General features: G+C 37.2%; 2 protein-coding genes and 1 pseudogene across 2 annotated transcripts in view; 1 reads left to right on the forward strand and 2 right to left on the reverse strand.

Moving 5' to 3' along the window:
• The window catches only part of LOC129650576 (olfactory receptor 13D1-like), a 57,267-nt gene that overhangs the window by 21,795 nt on the left and 14,321 nt on the right, over positions 1 to 21,151 (forward strand). The window lies entirely within an intron of this gene.
• LOC129650573 (olfactory receptor 13C2-like) lies at positions 6,763 to 7,710 on the reverse strand. The gene has a single exon (XM_055579198.1). It carries the CDS (start codon positions 7,708 to 7,710, stop codon positions 6,763 to 6,765), a length of 948 nt encoding a protein of 315 aa, XP_055435173.1.
• On the reverse strand, positions 19,657 to 20,612 carry LOC129650572 (olfactory receptor 13C9-like; annotated as a pseudogene).

Below are 21,151 nucleotides of genomic sequence, written 5' to 3' on the forward strand. Positions count from 1 at the left end.
CTATATTTGGATCATCCTGAGAGACTTTCAATCATCTGTTTTCATCTTTTGATCTTATATCTTACCAGTTATCACACATAAAAAACATATAATCTCTGGATGATGTTTTATTTATACAAAGAGAATTTCCTTTATCCTTTGATACAAGCCTAGATTGAGAAAGACTGCTTTAATCCAAAGAGTCACTGAGACCAGGTAGAGATGGATTTCAGGTTTTGTATAACTTGGTCATAAATCTGTTTCATCTCCTATTTTAGATTTATCCCTCTAGGTTCCAAACTGAGAACCTGGAGTTTGTACAAGGGAGATTTCCCTTTCAAGAGTCAATGGACTTCAATTTTTATCTCATACCCACTGTGGGACTGATAAAACCTAAGTGAAAGCAAAGTTGCTCAGTTGTGTCCGACTCTGCGACCCCATGGACTGTAGCCTACCAGGCTTCTCAGTAAAACCTAACCTAACATATTTAACCTCCTTTTGCTCAATTTCAAGCACTCTTACTATGGGCAGCCTAAAAATTAGCAAGTGCTTCATGTGGTAAATGAATTATACCTGTTGAGATCATTTAACCTCCTTAATTCAGAAACTTGGCCTCCCTTCAGTTCAGAATAGAATGTCTTGGTAGGTTTAACTCTCTCTAGAACCTTAGCTCCTCATATCCTGACTCATTAAGAAGCAACCATATTTGTTAAAAAAAAATTATATTTGTCTAGGTTTGTCATAACTTTTCTTCCAAGGAGCAAGCACTTTTTAATTTCATGGCTGCAGTCACCATCTGCAATGATTTTGGAGCCCAAGAAAATAAAATCTATCACTGTTTCCACTTTTTTCCCATCTATTTGCCATGAAGTGATGGGACCAGATGCCATGATCTTCTTTGTTTGAATACTGAGTTTTAAGCCAGCTTTTTCACTCTGGTCTTTCACCTTCATCAGGAAGCTCTTGAGCTTCTCTTTGCTTTCTGCCATTAAAGTGGTAACATCTGCATATCTCAGATTGTTGATATTTCTACCAGCAATCTTGGTTCCAGCTTTTGATTCATCCAGCCCAGCATTTAACATGATGTACTCTGCATATAAGTTAAATAAGCAGGATGACAATATACAGTCTTGGCTATTGCAAATAGTGCCACTATATACAATTGGGTGCACATATCTTTTTGAATTAGTGTTTGTGTTTTCTGGATGTATATCCAGGAGTAGAATTGCTACGTCATATGGTAGTTTTATTTTTAGTTTTCTGAGAATTTTCCATATTGTCTTCCAGAGTGGCTGCACAAATTTATATTCCCTCCAACAGTGTACAAGGGTTCCCTTTTCTCTACATTCTCATCAACATTTGTTATTTATGTTCTTTTTGATGGCAGCCATTCTGACATGTGGGAGGTGATATCTCATTATGATTTTGATTTGAATTTCCCTGATAATTAGCTATGTTGAACATCTCTTCATGTATCTGTGGGCCATCTGCATTTCCTCTCTTGAAGAATATCTCTTCAGTTCTTCTGCTCATTTTCAAATCAGGTTGTTTCCTTTTTTGAGGTTGAGCTGTATGATTAATTTATATATACTGGATATTAATCCTTTATTGGTCATATGATTTACAAATATCTTCCCCTATTCACTAAGCGGTCTTTTCATTTTGCTGATGGTTTCCTTTACCGTGCAAAAGCCTTTACATTTAAGTAGGCCCCATTTTTTTATTTCTACTTTTATTTCCTTTACTTAAAGATACATATCCAAAAAAATTATTGCTGCAATTTATGTCAAAGAATGTTCTGTCTATGTTTTCCTCTAGGTTTTGTGTAGTATCTGACCTTACACTTAGATAAAAAGATTTGCCGTTTGCAGCAATATGGATGGTCTCAGAGGGCATTATGCAAGTGAAACAAGTCAGGCAAAGAAAGAAAAGTGATATGATATCACTTATACATGGAACCTAAAAAATACAAAAAACTAGTGAATGTAACAGAAAAGAAGCAGACTCACAGATCTAGATCTCCCCTCTACCCTGATGTTGGGAAAGATTGAGGATGGAAGGAAAATGGGGCAACAGATGATGAGATGGTTGGATGGAATCACCAGCTCAGTGGACATGAGTTTGATCAAACTCCAGGAGACAGTGAAGGACAAGGAAGCCTGACGTGCTGCAGTTCATGGGGTCACAAAGAGTTGGATGTGACTTCTCAGCTGAACAACAACAAACAGAACAAATGAGGGCTTATCAGTGGTATTGAGTGGGGCAGGATATATGGGCAGGCAAGTGGGAGATAGAAACTACTGAGTATAACATAGGCTGCTGCTGCTGCTGCTAAGTCACTTCAGTCGTGTCCAACTGTATGTGACCCCATAGAGGGCAGCCCACCAGGCTCCCCCGTACCTGGGATTCTCCAGGGAAGAACACTGGAGTGGGTTGCCATTTCCTTCTCCAATGTGTGAAAGTGAAAAGTGAAAGTGAAGTCGCTCAGTCGTGTCCGACTCTTAGCAACCCCATGGACTGCAACCAGGCTCCTCTAGAAATATATATTTACAACATGGAAAATACAGACATATTTAGTGATAACTAAATATTATATAACTTTTTAAATTGTAACTTTAAATATTTTAATTATTTTTTAAAGTGATTTTCTGATGAAAAAATAACATTTTCAGTGGGAAAACAAAGTTTCTTTGTTTGGGACTCATATTTTTTACTTGTTATTTAATGCTTACATATCATTTTATATGAGTTGGTTATCAGTCCCTCTATAATGAAGAAAATAACACTTTTTAAATAAACAGATGATACAGTATTAGTATCCTAATGAGGAGCTGCCAGAAATAATGACTATTCTAGTGAATTACTGCCTGAATGTTCATAGATCCATACAAAGTTATTATTATGGATAGGCATTACATAATTTTCAGTGACAACTCAAAATCTAATTTGTAGCATGTTTTCCTAGTGAACTATCTCCAAATTTGATGAACAACCTTCCCAATTAACTTGAAGAGTCCCTGGGAGTATTTCACATGTGCTGAATATATGTCCACCTCCTCCCCGTCAGGATACTGCTATCACACTGTTACGATCTGCTATTCCTATCACTCCCCTGGAATCTGATTCTTCAGTTCAGTTCAGTTCACTCTCTCAGTTGTGTCCAACTATTTACGACCCCATGAATCGCAGCACGCCAGGCCTCCCTGTCCATCACCAACTCCCAGAGTTCACTCAGACTTATGTCCATCAAGTCAGGGATGCCATCCAGCCAGTGATGCCATCCAGCCATCTCATCCTCTGTTGTCCCCTTCTCCTCCTGCCTCTAATTCCTCCCAGCATCAGAGTCTTTTCCAATGAATCAACTCTTCACATGAGGTGGCCAAAGTACTGGAGTTTCAGCTTTAGCATCATTCCTGCCAAAGAAATCCCAGGGCTGATCTCCTTCAGAATGGACTGGTTGGATCTCCTTGCAGTCCAAGGGACTCTCAAGAGTCTTCTCCAACACCACAGTTCAAAAGCATCAATTCTTCAGCGCTCAGCTTTCTTCACAGTCCAACTCTCACATCCATACATGACCACTGGAAAACCATAGCCTTGACTAGATGGACATTTGTTGGCAAAGTAATGTCTCTGCTTTTCAATATGCTATCTAGGTTGGTCATAACTTTCCTTCCAAGGAGTAAGCGTCTTTTAATTTCATGGCTGCGGTCACCATCTGCAGTGATTTTAGAGCCCAAAAAAATAAAGTCTGATACTAATTCTTACATTGTCTCAAATAGGCCCTACTGTTTAGTGTCCCATAAATTAGATGTTCCAAACTAGGACACTTTTGACATGAAATGAGTAATTACTAATTACACTGTAGCAGCTGGTATTAATTAGATTAGTTCTGAGCAAATCGAAAGATATGGTCACCATTCCAAGGTTGTTTCCATTAGGGTCATCACGTTCCAAGGCCACAGGATGTTTCACACACAAAATATCGGCATCATATTTCGCTACCAGCACCCTGAAACAGTACTGTTTGTGCCATGGCTGACGGAAACTACTTTGGTTTACACCTGATCATTTCCAAGGACCAGATCTAAGTCCATGGAGTCAAGCTAGGAAAACAATCAATCTCTGACAATATCATACAATCTTCAAACTCAGGGTGATAATACATTTAAGATATCATTCTAATCTGAGGCCCAGTGAACCCTATTAATATAAGAAGAGACTTAGATGATAAAGAATCTTCCTTATGGTGGAGGTTAGGAAGAAAGAGATGTCTAATTAAGGTTTTCTTGTTTCCTTTTCTTCATCGTAATTTCCTTATTAGTTCAGTTCAGTCGCTCAGTAGTGTCCGACTCTTTGCTACCCCATGAATCGCAGCAGGCCAGGCCTCCCTGTCCATCACCAACTCCAGGTGTTCACTCAGACTCACGTCCATCGAGTTGGTGATGCCATCTAGCCATCTCATCCTCTGTCGTCCCTTTTCCTCCTGCCCCCAATCCCTCACAGCATCAGAGTCTTCCAATGAGTCAACTCTTCCTCAAATTTTCACTTAGTAAAAAGAAGTCCAGAGCCAGCCATAGCTCAGGGAACAAAGGGAAAATAATCCACACATGGCATGAAACAAACTGGAAAAAGAACCACATCAACATTGATGACACTGAAGAACAGGCTCAAATGACTAGCAATGAAGCCTAAATAGTGATCAGGAATCAGAAATGATTATCCACAACCAGAAGTTTCTAAAAACAACTATTCCCTCACACTTTTGTATTCTATCTCCCTTTGAATGGCACATTTTTTGTCCTAATAAAGTCAAATAAAATTCAAAAATTGCTAGTCTCTGTTCCCAAAGAAAGACCAATCTTCCATATGGTGTTTCAACTTTCTGGGAGGGTGCATAATGACCAACATTGAATCCAACTATTGAGAAAACCTGAAAACCAGTGAAAAAACTGTGATCTCATTTTTCAGAAAAAAATCTTTGGGGGCAGCTTCTCATTGACCATGATGATGAAAGAAGTAAATGTAAAAGAATAACTCAAAAAATAATATATATATATATATATATATAAACTTTTCAGAAAAGAAACTCCCAAGAGCTCATTTTATTCCCTGTACAGTTTCAGAAAGCATACCATTCCAAGAGGAAGTTAGTTAGGTCTTTTTTTTTTTTTCCTTTTTTTTTAGTTATATGTAGGATCTGGGAATGATTAACTGATGGTTATCTCAAATTTCTTAAGGAACACTCTAAAAAAATTACTAATAGAGTTAAAACAACATTTCAAGGAGATAGAGATAGAAATAGAAAGGACTCAAGAGAAATAGAGTCAATTTCTCTCTTTGTGTTATGGTAGTCTGTATAATGTTCCTCACTGCTTTATTTGTGAAATATAAGGGGAGAAATGTATGCCTTCCTTATGGTGAAAATAAATACAAGATTTTAAAAAATTAAAGGATAGGGTAGAAAAACAATATTTTAAAATCTAAATAAAAATGAACAATTAAGTATTATGGGACTTTTGTTAGCATTAGAAAGTTAAGCAATCAAAGAGAAAAAAAAACCAAGTAACTTAGTAAAGTTTTTTTTTTAATTCTAAAATAAACATAATCAAAACTAAATAAAATTTAAAATTCAGAGGTTAATATGATAGCAGTTACAGAGAAAAGAGATGTAATATTAAAATAAACATTAAAGTCTAACATGAAAATCTGAAGTGTGCAACTCAGATCAAGAAGAAATACGGACTTCCTTTATGGTCCAATGGGTGGGAATCTGACTTGCAGTGACAGGGACATGAGTTGGATCTCTGGTTGGGGAACTAAAATCCCACATACCTGGGACAACCAAGCCCAGTAAGCCTGAGTGCTACAACTATTGAGACCATGAGCTCTGGAGTCCACATGCCATAACTAGAAAGTTCATGTGCTGCAATATCCCACATGCTGCAACTAAGATCCAACAGACCCAAATAAATAAATATTTTAAATAAAAGGAAGAAATAAAATGACAAAGGGGATTTTTTTGAAGATTGAAGGTTACAAACAGAGGAAAGAAATACAAACCCCAGATAAAAATCAAATGTAAAAACCATCTAAAAGATAGATTCACATTTCTTAAAAACAGATTCTTCTTGGATTGGCAATACATTGAACACTTCATAGATAGAGAGCCAATGGAACAGAGAAAAAGATATAGCTCTATTTTTATCAATGGGTAATTTGACTCAGAAGTTATTTATATTTACAGCTTTAAATATCAGGTATTTGGTTGTAAGACCAAAGCAGTTAGATCCCATGTATCAGAAGGTATATATATTTAAAAAAAAAAAAAAACTGCCAAAGCAGATATGTTGAAAGTAGAAAAGAATAATTTAATGCCTCCTGGAGAAGGAAATGGCAACCCACTCCAGTGTTCTTGCCTGGAGAATCCCAGGGATGGGGGAGCCTGGTGGCCTGCGTCTATGGGGTCGCACAGAGTCGGACACGACTGAAGCGACTTAGCAGCAGTAGCAGCAGCAGTTGGATATAAGGGGCTTCCTAGGTGGCTCAGTAGTAAAGAATCTGTCTGCCAATGCAGGAGATGAGGGTTTGATCCCTGGATCAGAAAGATCCCCTGGAGAAGAAAATGGCAACCCATTCATATTCTTGCCTAGGAAATCCCATAGACAGAGGAGCCTGGTGGGCTACAGTCCACTGGGTTGCAAAAAAGTTGGAGAAGACTCAGCGACTAACCAACAAAATTGATTAATTGATTTCTACATTGTGATTATAAGTTACCTGTCCCTTTTAAATTTTTCTTCTCAGTAAATGTTTTACTGCTTCCTTCACATCCTTGTTCCTGAGACTATAGATTAAAGGATTAATCATAGGAGTCATCACTCCATAGAACACAGATACAAGTTTGTCCGTAACATCCATGTCATCTGAATTAAGTGTCTCTTTAGACTTGGGCTTCATGTACATGAAGAGAATGGTTCCGTAGAATATTATCACCACAGTCAAGTGGGCTGAGCAGGTAGAGAAGACTTTGCTTCTCCCCTCAGAAGAGCGAATTCTGAGGATGCTCATAATAATTAATGTGTAAGAGATAATGATTAACAATAATGGTGTCATTGTGAATAAGGTTGTGGCCACAAGCATGATGAACTCGTTACCTGAGATATCAGCACAGGCCAATTTCATGACAGCCAGAATTTCACAGGTGAAGTGATTGATGACATTATTCCTGCAGAAAGGCAATTGTACTACACACCCAGTTTGTACTGCAGAGTTGACAACTCCTATGAGCCAGGAGCCAGCTGCCATGGGTACATAGGAACCCTTGCTCATGATGACAGAATATCTCAGAGGGTTGCAAATAGCCACATACCGGTCAAAGGCCATCATGCCCAGGAGCACACACTCTGTTGTCCCCATGGCCAAGCCAAGGAACATCTGCACAGCACAGCCAGAGAAGGAGATGGTCTTTTTTTCTGAGAGGAAGCTCACCAGCACAGGGGGAATGGAGACAGTGGTGTAGCAGATGTCCAGGAAGGAGAGGTTCCCCAGGAAGAAGTACATAGGGGTGTGAAGGTGGGAGTCTAAAGTGATGATGAGAATAAGGGTACCATTTCCCAGAAGGATGACCACATACATTATTAAGACTACCACAAAAAAGAGTAGCTCAAGCCTTGGATAACCAGAAAGCCCCTTCAGAAAAAATTCCACCAGAATGGTTTGGTTTTCCCATTCCATTGTATGGTTTCTTTTTCACCTGTAATATATTAGAGTATTTTAAGATAAAATATGTATTCTACTATGATTATATTCAACTATGTACCAATGTAACATATACTCATAGGAAGAAAAGAAAATATAAAAAGGAATAGACCAAAGAAAGAAGAAAAGAAATAAAGTGGACCAAATAGAATAGAGAGGGGGAAGGGAAGAGAAATGAACATATTTTCAAGCTACAAGCGATATGCCATGCAATTTATTGAATCTCATCAAGGTTCTGGAGGAGAAAGGTATCATCATCCACGTTTTACAATAAATAAATCAAAGCAAAAATATTAATTAAACTCAATTAAATGTAAATTTAGAGCAGAGGTAAGATTCAAACCCAAGTCTTCCTTGCTGAAGCCTGAGCTTTTGGTCATATTTGTCACCACAAGTTAAGGTTTAAAATAAATACGAGTATTGCATTATGTGTAACTGAAAAGTAAACTATTTTTATTGGCTACAAACCACCACTGGAGAACGAAAGGGCAACTCACTCCAATGTTCTTGCCTGGAAAATCTCATGGACAGAAGAGCCTGGTGGGCTACAGTCCATGGGGTCACAAAGAGTTGGACATAACTTAGTGACTAAACAACAACAAACCCCCACACAATAGATTAATGATCTTGTCACTTTTCCATGTTACACTGCTATGCTTATTATCTGACTTGTCCATTAGCATGAAAAATTCATTAAGGCAGGGACTTTTTCTTGTTTACTTCTACAATACCAGTATCTACAATATAACAGACACAGAGATAAGAGGTTCAGAAATATTTGTTGAATAAATGAATACAGCCAAGGACCAAATGACTACTAATTACTTTATTTGTACCTTACCTAATTTAGTCTCAGAAGCAACCCTATTAGGCAATTATTGCTATTATTAGCATTGTCATTTTCATTATAAAAAAAGGAAGAAAATAAGTAATTTGCTTAAGGTCAAGGTCAAGGTCATAGCTAAATAAGTGGTTGAGCCAGAACTTGAATCCAAGCCATATGGCTGTGGAGTTCAAACTTAATTGCTCATTTTGCAGAGAACTTGACTCACGGTCTAGAATATCTTGTAATCTAATAGACAACACTAATATTTCAAAAGAAACATCAGACCAAATAGGGGATTAGTCAGAAAGAAGAGTTCAATATGGTGATTTGAGAGCACTTTAATTCTTTATATTTTGAGGGAAATTATTCATTTCTGTGACAAAAATATATCTATTAGTGTGTGCTGCTATTGCTGCTAAGTCGCTTCAGTCGTGTCCGACTCTGTGCGACCCCATAGACAGCAGCCCACCAGGCTCCCCCGTCCCTGGGATTCTCCAGGCAAGAACACTGGAGTGGGTTGCCATTTCCTTCTCCAATGCATGGAAGTGAAAAGTCAAAGGGAATAATTCTTCGTAATTCTGTCGTCTCCCCTTATGAGTAGTTCTATCTACTTTTTCACTGCTATTCTTAATTGATTTCTCTTTTCATGAGTTTCACAAGAGGTTTTCCCCTATTACAAGTTTTCTCCAAAAAAAAAATTTTAATGCTTTTGGAGAGATTTGTCCTTTCCACTTTGTTTCATTAATGTAGGTTTTTGTGTTTGTAAGTTTCTTTAGGATTATTTGGTATTTTATAATTTCATGAAATAAGAAAAACTATTTCTTAATATTTTATCTTTATCCTCTTTCTAGCTCTGAGTCATTTAAAACACTTTGTAGATTTATATATGAAATGTTCTTGTTACTGGTTTCCAGATAATTTTTTTCTCCTTCTGTCTTTAATCCAAGTGTTATCTATATATGCATACCTAGTGATCAGATACTTTTATTCCATTTTATTATATCTAATTCATTTTATTATGATAAAAAATGTGACCTGTAATTCTAAAGGTATATATTTTGGGGTTCCACTTACTTGATCCATGTTGTAAATGTCAACAAAAAATATGAATTCTCTTTGGGGGAGATATATTATTTATATATATGTATACATACACACAACAATACATGTATACACATAATCAGGTTTATTAAATGCCCTATTCAGATCCTTGAGATTATTTTCTGTTATCTATATTTAATTAACTCTATATAATGATGGTTGGATGATTTCACTGACTTGATGGGCATGAGTTTGAGCACGCTCCGGGAGTTGGTGATAGACAGGGAATCCTGGTGTGCTGCAGTCCATTGGGTTGCAGAGTCAGACATAACTGAGTTACTGAACTGAACTGAACTGAACTGAATAAAGTTTTACTTGTATATCTAGAATTATTTTTATATGCTTAGTTCTGTGTTGTTTAGTGTATACCTATTTATGGCTGATAAACTTTATACACTGTGAATGTTTCAATTAATTTTTATCACATTTTGTATTTTAAATTTAAATTCTACATTTATGATATTGATATCCAAGCAAGAATACTGGATGGGTTGCTATTTCCTTCTCCAGGGGATGTTTCTGGCCCAGGGATTGAACCTGCATCTCTTACTCTCCTGTGCTTGGCAGGCAGGATCTTTACCACCAGTGCCACCTGGGAAGCCCAACTTTAGCTCTCTCTGTTGTGTGTACTCAGTCATGTCCAGTCCTTTGTGACCCTATGCACTGTAGAACACCAGGCTCCTCTGTCCATGGGATTTTCTAGGCAAGAATACTGGAGTGGGTTGCCATTTCCTACTCCAGGGGATCTTCCTGACCCAGGGAAGTACAAAATGTGATAAAAATAGGTCAATTAATTCACAATTTATGAAGAAGGTTATCAGCCATAAACAGGTGTACACTAAACAACACAGAAACTAAGCATATAAAAATAATCCTAGATACACAAGTAAAACTTTATTATAAATATTGATATAGAATTGATTAAATACAGCTAGCAGAAAAATTATCTCAAATATTTGAATAGCACATTCAATAAATGCCCTGATTATGTATATACATGTATTATGTGTATATATATATATATAAATCATAATATCTGCCCCAAAGACAATTCATATTTTTTGTTGACATTTTCAACATGAATCAAGTAACTTGCTGCCAAAAATATATAACTTTAGACTTACAGGTCACATTTTTTATTATAATAAAATAAACTAAATATAATAATAATTGTATAAAAATATCTGATCATTAAATATGTGCAACATATATGTGGGTATAAGTTGTTCATTCTTTTTACAGTCATTGCTTTTTTATGAGCATATTCACTCCATTCACTTTAGAATACAATTATAAATGTACTTCATTCCTTTCCTTCCATATACTTTATTTTTATTAAATACTTATTCTGCATTACTTATATTTCCCACTTTCTTATTTCTGCTGGCTGATTAAATTGTCATTCACCAATTGTTTGCCTTAACTTGAACACTTTGTTCCTTTTTTCCGTTCCATGAGTGGTGAGTTACCTTCTTTCTTTACTTTCACAATCTGACATACAGACCAAACATTTGTTTGTAAAAACTAACTATTGCATTGGCCAAAAAGTTCATTCAGGTTTTTCTGCACCAGCTTACGAAAAAATCCAAATGAACTTTTTCAACTAGAATGCTCCTAATCTCCTAAATTATCCCTCAAACACCAAATGAGGATAGAACTACAAGCATACCCCACAATTCCAAGATGCTACCAAGATAAATTAGGAGAATCAAATTTAGATTAACTTGAAGGTCAAAAATATATATTAGCTAGAAACACAAAAATGGATACATGAATTGAGACTATTACTGCTAATTGACATGATGTTATTCTATTTGGTACTTTATATGTTTATATATATATATATATAATACACACACACATACATATGTATATATTGAAAAGAAAGTGAAAGTGAAGTCGCTCAGTTTTGTCTGACTCTCTGCAACCCTGTGGACTGTAACCCACCAGACTTCTCTGTCCATGTGATTTTCCAGGCAAGAATACTGGAGTGGGATGCCATTTCCTTCTCCAGGAGATCTTCCCGACCCAGGGATTGAACCCGGGTTTCCCACATTGCAGGCAGGCGCTTTATTGTCTGAGCCACCAGGGAAGTTCCATATATGTTGAAAGGAATGTTTAAGAAACTTAATGACCAAATTCCTAAAGAACTTCTGCTCAGAGAAATAATATTGCTCACTGTGACTTATCCTCTAGGTAGCACTGCACTGATGTCTTACAGGGACGAGCCATGGCTTCATTTCTAATGACCTTGCCTTCTAAAGGTAAGGAGACAGGCACTCTTATACATTCTCAGTGAACATATAAATTGGTGCATCCTCTGTGGAGGACAAATTGGCAGTGTTAAACAGAATCATAAAGGCATGCATATAACCTTTGACTACAGAATTTACCACTAGGTAATTACCACACAATTATGCCTGTGCATAAGTAAAGTAATTTATTTAAAAACTGATTCATTAAAGTACCATTTGTAATAGCAGATGTGGAAGCAATTTAAATTTCTATGAGAAGGGGACGTAGAAATAATGAAATACCGGTCTGCTGTCAAAAAGATTAAGAGACTTTTTGTGCATTGATATGGAAAGATTGTCAAGAACTATTAAGTGGAAAAGTAATATTCAGAGAGCCATCCCTCTTTGGGAATTATTTGTCCACCTATCTTTAAAAGGTATTTTGCTCTGAATCTCAGGTCTATCCTCCCAATTTCTGGACATAATTAGTCACCTCAGAATCACTCCAAACTCAACTTCATTTCTCCATTCTAAACTCATCTCCTATCCCCAGCTCTTAACATTTTGTAGCTTTTTATAAAATTTGCATTTTGTTAGAATTTTTCAGATTTTCTGGGTTACTGTGTAAACTACTTGAGACACCAAAGGGCAGTAGATACATGTGAAGTTCATTGAATAATGGAGGTTATACCTACACCTATAAAAATCATCTCTACAAAAACCCTTGTTCAAGAGCTGCCTCCATGCTACATGATATTCTACCAAACATATTCCATGATATTCTTAGGAACACAGGCCTTGCAGGTAGGCTTAGTTTAAATGGTATCTCTGCCCCTTACTAAGCAGGGTGGCCTGGGCATATTTCTGATCATCACCTTCCCCAGCTATAGCATGGAGATAAAGACAGCACCTGTACCATATATTTGTTGATAAGATTAAATGAGATAGTATATATTATACAATTACCACAGTAATGGTTTCCACTATTAGTAGTTTCCTTTATGCCACTCTATCACGGTTCTTCCTTTTGTTAGAGTCTTTTTACATCTTTGAACCAGTCATCGGCTTTTCATATGGCCAGGTATATACAGCCGAAAAGTTTAATCACGTCACACACAGTGTTCTGGCAAATGATATTATGTTCATCTTACCATCAAATCCTAATACACTTTATCACGGTATATAACACTCCAGTCCTTTATCACACTCTGATCCTTTGGATGTCAGCAAATTGAGTGGCAAATAGGAAAAATCACTCATAAGGTTCAATTCACTCCATAAAAAAATAGGATTTTAGGGAGGCATTAGTATGTTCTTTGTCTTAAAAAGATGGCTGACTTTTTTTTTTTTTTTTTTTTTTACTGAGACTGTGTTAACATTTTTAGCAAGCCTATAACATAAAAATATAAATAGAAAAGTCATTCATTTTTACAGTTATAACCTAATAATAGAAAAACAAATATTAAAAATAGTCACCAATAGTGTATGCAAACACACTAGGATAATGCTCAGTCAGGTCTCTTTCTGGCTATTCACTGCTTTGGTAAATCATCTGTTTCACATATGAGGTTTCTTTAAGGCAAATTGGTCATAGTTTTCCTCCTCACATGTTTCTCTGCACAAAGAGTCCTAGCATACTATGTGGCATGTAGTTCATCTTGCTCTCAGTTGATTGAGCCAAATGAATCAGAGTTGCTGCTAGGGGACCAGGAAAGACTTGTTTGTTATGAATTTCATGCTATAGAACACAGAGTTCCCGCTCTACTGTGTAGTGAGCCTTAATGAGCTAGAAATGATAACAGAGTGTTCAAATACTGTGTGCTCCTCTAAAAAGCTACACACTGACACAAAGGAATTCATAACTACTGGGCAAACTCCATTCTGTTCCTTGCTCAAAGCCTTTGCATGTTAAACTGCTCTTGTGATCTCAAAAGTCTTTATTTTTCCCTACTACCTCTCAGTGACTAGACCCTTAAATTCCATTTCCAATATTTAGTCTCTCTTCAGTGAGAAAAACATCTTAATTTCAAACTTGACACATTTAACCCATCAGTCTAACTCTTGCTTGTAGTTGATAAGATTTGGTTCTTGTCTTTACAATAACTTACCTTCAAACCAGGTTCTGACTCTCTTTCTAGTTTGGAGCAACAATAAATATTTTTATCTTTATTTTTTACATGTAGCCAATTTTTATGACTCCTCATTTCATGAACCTCTAAAGAGGCAGCTACTGATGAGTAATCATTTTGCCATGGAAATTCACTGATTTGTTGACATCTATAGAAATATGCAGGTTGCAGGTATGAGAACTAGGATAAATTCCTCTAGTTCAAATAAAGAATTGTTAGATTCCTCTAGTTCAAAATAGAAAGAAAATTAATATTTAATAATAAATTTTACGAATAGGACAACTTGCCCCTGAAGCCCAGGCTGAAATACAACCCCATTGTGGAGACCCACAAATACCTAAAGAACATGCTTCAGGCTTTGGGACACAATTTAAATGTTCTAAAGGATGTTTCTAAACCTCTGTGCAAAATTTTCAAATGCTTCATAGATGAAATATATATAAAACTTATGAGACTCCAGAAATAAAGCCCTAAAGACCTAATTATAGGAAGCCTATTACTCTGCTTCACACAGAATCAGGAAGAGTCTTGTGCAGTGTTATCAAAGTTTCCCCAGTTGAATTCTCTGTCTCTCTCTCTCTATCTCTGTCTATCTCTCCCCCGGCTCTCTCTTACACACATACTCATATTAACACACAAACACACTTACACCATTTTTGAAGTATAAATGGTTATTTACAGTACACAATTTCTTTATAGATTTTTTAGAAACTCTAGATTTTATAGACATTCACTTTATATATTTAGTTTATATAAATGCTGACTTTTTGAATAAACATATTATAAATTTCTAAAACTGAGACATCCTGTAAAAGAAAAATTTAAAAAAAGTAAAGAAAGAAAAAAAGGAAGGAAGAGAAAGTAAGGCAAGGAAAGAAAGTATATCCTTAGGGAATACACACACAGAGATGTAAAGAACAAAGAGGAAAATAAATTGAGACTTCTGGTTCAAGATGGCAGAATAGAAGGACATGCACTTATCTCCTCCTGAGAGAACACCAACATTAAACTAGTTGTTCAACAACCATCAAAGGAGGACTCTAGAACCCACCAAAAAAGATACACCACATCCAAAGACAAGAAGATGCTGCTCAAAGACAAAGCTGCAGCGAGATGGTAGCAGCGTGATAAAATCAAATCCCATACTGCCAGGTGGGTGCCCCACAAACTGGAGAACAATAATACCCAATAAGTTCTCCCACTGTTGTGAAAGTTCTGAAACCCACGTCAGGCTTCCCCTCCCGAGGATCCAACAAAGGGACTGGGAATGAGGTAGAAATTGCTAGGTAGTCAAGGTAGGACTGAGACCTCGGTCTTGTTTTCAATAAACATCTCGCCCCATTAACCTAAAACTATACCTTTTGTCCTGAATTCCTAAAATGTGTCCTTTGTCTGATAAATTATCAGCACTCAGATCCAGGAAAGGTCAGTAATTAACATCTGTTCCATAAGCTTGAGGGAAAAACAACTGGTGATCCATTCATCTTTAGCCTTTACATCTGGTCTACTTTTAAATGGCCAGGGGGCACGATAAAGGGTGGCAACTTAATCTAAGGATCAATATAAACCATTCAGTTCAGTTGCTCAGTAGTGACTCTTTCCCACACCATGGACTGCAGTATACTAGGCTTCCCTGTCCATCATCAACTCCTGGAGCTTGCTCAAACTCCATTGAGTTGATGATGCCATCCAACCATCTCATTCTCTGTCATCCCCTTCTCCTACTGCTTTCAATCTTTCCTAGCATCAGGGTATTTTCTAATGAGTCAGTTCTTCACATCAGGTGGCCAAAGTATTGGAGCTTCAGCTTCAGCATCTATCCTTCCAATGAATATTCAGGACTGATTTCCTTTAAGATAGATTGGTTTGATTTTCTTGCTATCCAAGGGCCATAAAGATGTTAAGTTAAAATGTGATATTTAAACTGATTGGTTACAAACGACATATTTTAAGGACAAGAGCCAACCAAAAATGCACAGATCAGTGCCAGTAAGTCCTGTCTTTCTGGGGGACTATTTACCCCCTCTCAGTGTTTATGCTGTCTATGCAAGGAGATCAAGCCACAGTCAATCCTAAAGCAAATCAGTCATGAATATTCATTGGAAGGACTGATGCTGAAACAGAAACTCCAACACTTTGACCACCTGATGTAAAGAACTGATTCCTTGGAAAAGACCCTGGTGCTGGGAAAGACTGAGGGCAGGAGGAGAAGGGGACGGCCGAGGATGAGATGGTTGGATGGCATCACTGACTCAAAGGACATGAGTTTGAACAAGCTCCAAGAGTTGGTGATGGACAGGGAAGCCCAACCTGCTGCATTCTATGGGGTTGCAAAGAGTTGGACATGACTGAGCAACTGAACTGAACTGACTGAGTGTCTGTGCTAAGAGCTTTGTATTTTTTCTCTTTTAAAATAAATCCTATTCACTTGCATGCAACTGTGAGTGTTTGCATGTTCTGTTCGTGAAGTTCAGCTCCAGAAATAAGAACTCAGGTTCCCATCTCAGGAATCTCCAGGGAATCTGGCCTTAAGTTTGCCTTAGGCCTAATAACTACCAGGGAGGGGATGCAATGCCACTCATCAGCAAATAATTGGATTAATGTTTTACTAAGTAAGGCCCTGCTCTTCAGGTCAAGACCCATTTTTCCCATTGCCAGTCCCTCCCATTAGAAAACTTACACTTACCTAAAGCTGCAACAAAAAATGATGACTTGGTGTGCTATTGAGGTATGCTGTTGCTGCTGTTGCTTCTGCTAAGTCGCTTCAGTTGTGTTCGACTCTGTGCGACCCCATAGACAGCAGCCCCCCAGACTCCCCCATCCCTGGGATTCTCCAGGCAAGAACAGTGGAGTGGGTTGCCATTTCCTTCTCCAATGCATGGAAGTGAAAAGTGAAAGTGAAGTCACTCAGTCATGTCCGACTCTTAGTGACCCCAAGGACTGCAGCCTACCAGGCTCCTCCATCCATGGGATTTTCCAGGCAAGAGTACTAGAGTGGGGTGCCATTGCCTTCTCCGATAAATGAAGGCAATTCAAAATCAAGAAGTAATTTCCAAGAGAGGTGATAGATGAACTGATCCTTAATTTGTGAGTAAAAACTTGAGAAAGAAGGAATATGGGAAGAAAATTTCAAGAAACAGAACTAATAACAACAAAAGTGAAAGACAAGACATGGCATGATGAATCCAGGGAAAGAAAAACTCAGCATCAAAGAAACCTAAATAAAGAGGCAGATGGGGGTTAGGGGAAGATGGATGGAACTAAACAAACCGAAGCAAAGAGGGCCTCGTTTGCCATGTGTCAATCATGGCTTAGTTACAAATGACAGTATACACTCTGGATGACTTAACCAGAATGAAATTATTTCATTTAATTTTATTATTATATGATAGTGTGGGGGTGTTATCATTCCTTCTAAAAAACTTTTTTTTCCAAATCACAAATCCTAAGAAAAATTAGTAAAATATAGAAGACTTTTGTAATAAATTTTCTGAATGAAGAACCCTTTACAGGCTCAAGTATTAAACAAGTATATCAGTATTATGATAGTGTATTTAACATAATGATAGTGTATTTGCCAAGAAAACTTGAATACATGGCTACATCAAAACAGGTGACTTGCCTTTCTTTCCTCCACATCTTGATTCCACAACCCTTTGAAGGGGAAACCCTTCTGGTGTCCTACTCTGAGGAGAAATACGCACATTAAAATTTCTATTTGCTTTAATAAATTTTCTAGAGGAAATTCATAAATTGTTAAAAGATTAGGACCTAGATCAGTCATCTCAGAGGGTTTCTGGAAGCAGCTGGGCTCAAGTTCTTAGAAAAGACAAAATTTCTATAAGGGATATCCTGTGGGTCAAACATAACACGCCTAACTTTAGAAGTTTTCCACCTACTTGGAACTCTTAGTTGGGGTGGGTGGAGTTCTATGAGCTGGTGTATGGGAAGTAATAGGTTCTCATAACTTATTTTGTCACAGTATGAATCTGATACATCAATGGTCTCAACTTTTGCCATCAGATTTAATCTGTGAATGATGATGATGGAGGTGAAAGTGAAGTCGCTCAGTCATGTCCAACTCTTAGCGGCCCCATGGACTACAGCCCAACAGGCCTTCCGTCCATGGGATTTCCCAGGCAAGAATACTGGAGTGGGGTGCCATTGCCTTCTCCCTTAACAGCGGCAAGGCATATTATATTTACTTGGAGCTGATATACTTGGTGACAGCCTTAGTGCCCTCGGACGTGGCATGCTTGGCCAGCTCCCCAGGTAGCAGTAAGCGCACGGCGGTCTGGATCTCCCTGGATGTGATAGTTGAATGCTTGTTGTAATATGCCAGGTGCGATGCCTCACCAGTGATGCACTCGAAAATGTCGTTGACGAAGCTAGAGGTAATTGAATATAGTTCATGACTGTTTAATACTCCTTCTACTAAAATTAAAAAATAAACTTGGAATAATAAAATAAATATACCTCAAATTCCACAAACCTTTTTTCTTATTTGTCTATGTAAAAAATGTTATGCTCAACATCCTATGAATTTACAGATTTATCAATATAAAATGTGTCCAACCAAATGAATTTCCTAGGATGTTCCTCATTCTTGAACAAACCTATCATTCATCTTAGACTGTAAATTAGAAGTGTTCTCTTTTGATAAAGTGAAAATTTGAAGAGAAAGCCAAGGAAAATCAAGATAATGTTATCTTCTTCTGACATCTCCCAATCCTCTGCTTCCAAAGATCACTATGCTAGTTAGTAACAGAGATAAGACATAAAGGCAGATATATACTAAAACCGAGAGCTTGGATATTCTAAGATTTAGAAAAGTAATTAAGATCCTCAGGATATCAAAGAATCTGGTCTTCTAAATCACACTGATATGACCTCCCATCTAACTCAACATTTGTCCACGTTTTAACTTGGATCAGCAGACTGAATTTCAAACTATGTTTTAATTTTGCAAAATGTTCTTTATGATAATACTATCATGTAAGCTGAAAACAATTTTAAGGAAAAACAAAAGGCATCCTGATTGATTGCATAGGGCTCACTCAAAAGCCCCATTTACCCACTCCCTCTATAGTTGCAAATGTTCAATATCATTAAATTCCATAGGAAAAAAGTATTCTAAATACTGAGCAAGAAAATAGCATTTACTGGTTTCGGACTATTTGTAGATTAGTGGGAAACTACAACTGAAATGTGGGTATGGTGTTTTGGGAGATTTCTGTTTAGATTTTTTCCCAACAAAGACAATTATTTATTTTGAAAGATTTAATGAAGTAATGCCTATAAAATAATATTGTATAAAATGTGAACATAAAAGGGCATATAACACATAATACCAATACTGCAATGAATATAGCATATTTTTCATAAAGTTTTAGAGCAATACGTGATCACTTTTCTTCTCATTCTACTGTCCTGTATCTTGCAAATTCTTTATAAAGAGCATGAAATAATTTTGAAATGCCATATGCCATTATTAAATTTTTTAAATATAAAAAAGTTAAAATATAAAATGAAATATAAAAAAACACAAAAAGAAGTCAAGATAACCAAAACACTACATAATTCTCAAGTTTCAACACTGCCCAACATGTTTCCAATCCTATACTTCTTCCATTCACTTGCTGAAGAAACTTCTATTAAATAGATGTGTTACTGCTTCCTTCACATCCTTGTTTCTGAGACTGTAGATTAAAGGACTCATCATGGGAGTCATCACTCCATAGAACACAGTTATAAGCTTGTCAGTAGCATCCATGTTATCTGAATTGAGTGTCTCTAGACTTGGGCTTCATGTACATGAAGAGAATAGTTTTGGAGAATACTATAACCACAGTCAGATGAGCAGAGCAGGTAGAGAAGGCTTTGCTTCTCCCCTCAGAAGTGTGGATATTCAAAATGCTGGAAATGATTAACGAGTAAGAGATGACAATCAAGAGAAGCGGTATCAATGTGAACAATGCCATAGCCACAAACATGATGAATGCATTGCCTGAGATGTCAGCACAAGCCAGTTTCATGACAGCCAAAATTTCACAGGAGAAATGATTGATGACATTATTCCTGGAAAAGGGCAATTGTACCACAAATGCAATTCATGCGGCAGAGTTGATAACCCCTGCAAACCAGGAGCCAGCTGCCATGGGCACATAGGAAGCCTTGCTCATGATAACAGAATTATCTCAGAGGGTTACAGATAGCCATATATCAGTCAATGGCCATCATGTCCAGGAGCACACACTCTGTTGTCCCCATGGCCAAGCCAAGGAACATCTGCACAGCACAGCCAGAGAAGGAGATGGTCTTTTCTTTCTGAGAGGAAGCTCACCACCATGAGGGGAATGGAGGTGGTGGAGTAGCAGATGTCCAAAAAGGAGAGGTTCCCCAGGAAGAAGTATATAGGGGTGTGAAGATGGGAGTCTAAGATGCTGATGAGAATAAGGGTGCCATTTCCCAGAAGGATAACCATATGCATTATTAAGATTAGCACAAAAAGAGTAGCTCAAGCCTTGGATAACCAGAAAGCCCCTTCGGGAAAAATTCCACCAGAATGGTTTTGTTTTCCCACACCATTTTACATCTCTCTTTTACCTGGAAGAATTCAAATACTGTTTTTTAGTAATAGTTTATTTACTATAGTAAATTCAAGTTCATCAATGAACAAATACAGAAATTTTCCTGAACCTAATGAAAAGAGGGAAGAAAGAAAATAAGGAAGGGGAAGAAGAGAGGTGTAAGGGAATAAAGAAGTAAATAATACAGGAATAATACAAGAAGAGAAATATGAGGGAGAAGCTATTGTACAAATCACTCTTTGTGAACCGGCAACTGTGTATGAGGTTTTCTTCCATGCATTACCTCATTTAAACTTCACAATATATATCACTTTAAAGATAAGGATCTTATCTAAGTTAAACTAAGACAGTTTAAGTCTAAAGTCATATAACTGATGTGTAGCAAAACCTGGGCTCAAATTCAAGCCTGCTTGTAGCCCATAATTATCTGAGAGTTAGGCAGCCTAGCTCCTGGGTCAGGAGGATCAACAGTAACCCACTGCATACTGAAACACTGAAAGACGTGTATCAATCTGATGACAGAATGGTTAGCAATAA

This window comes from Bubalus kerabau, chromosome 4 (assembly GCF_029407905.1).
Source record: "Bubalus kerabau isolate K-KA32 ecotype Philippines breed swamp buffalo chromosome 4, PCC_UOA_SB_1v2, whole genome shotgun sequence".
NCBI classification, from domain to species: Eukaryota; Metazoa; Chordata; class Mammalia; order Artiodactyla; family Bovidae; genus Bubalus; species Bubalus kerabau.

Bases quoted from the DNA above. Each gene is read 5' to 3' on its own strand.
- LOC129650573 (XM_055579198.1), bottom strand. From the start codon at position 7,710: ATGGAATGGGAAAACCAAACCATTCTGGTGGAATTTTTTCTGAAGGGG.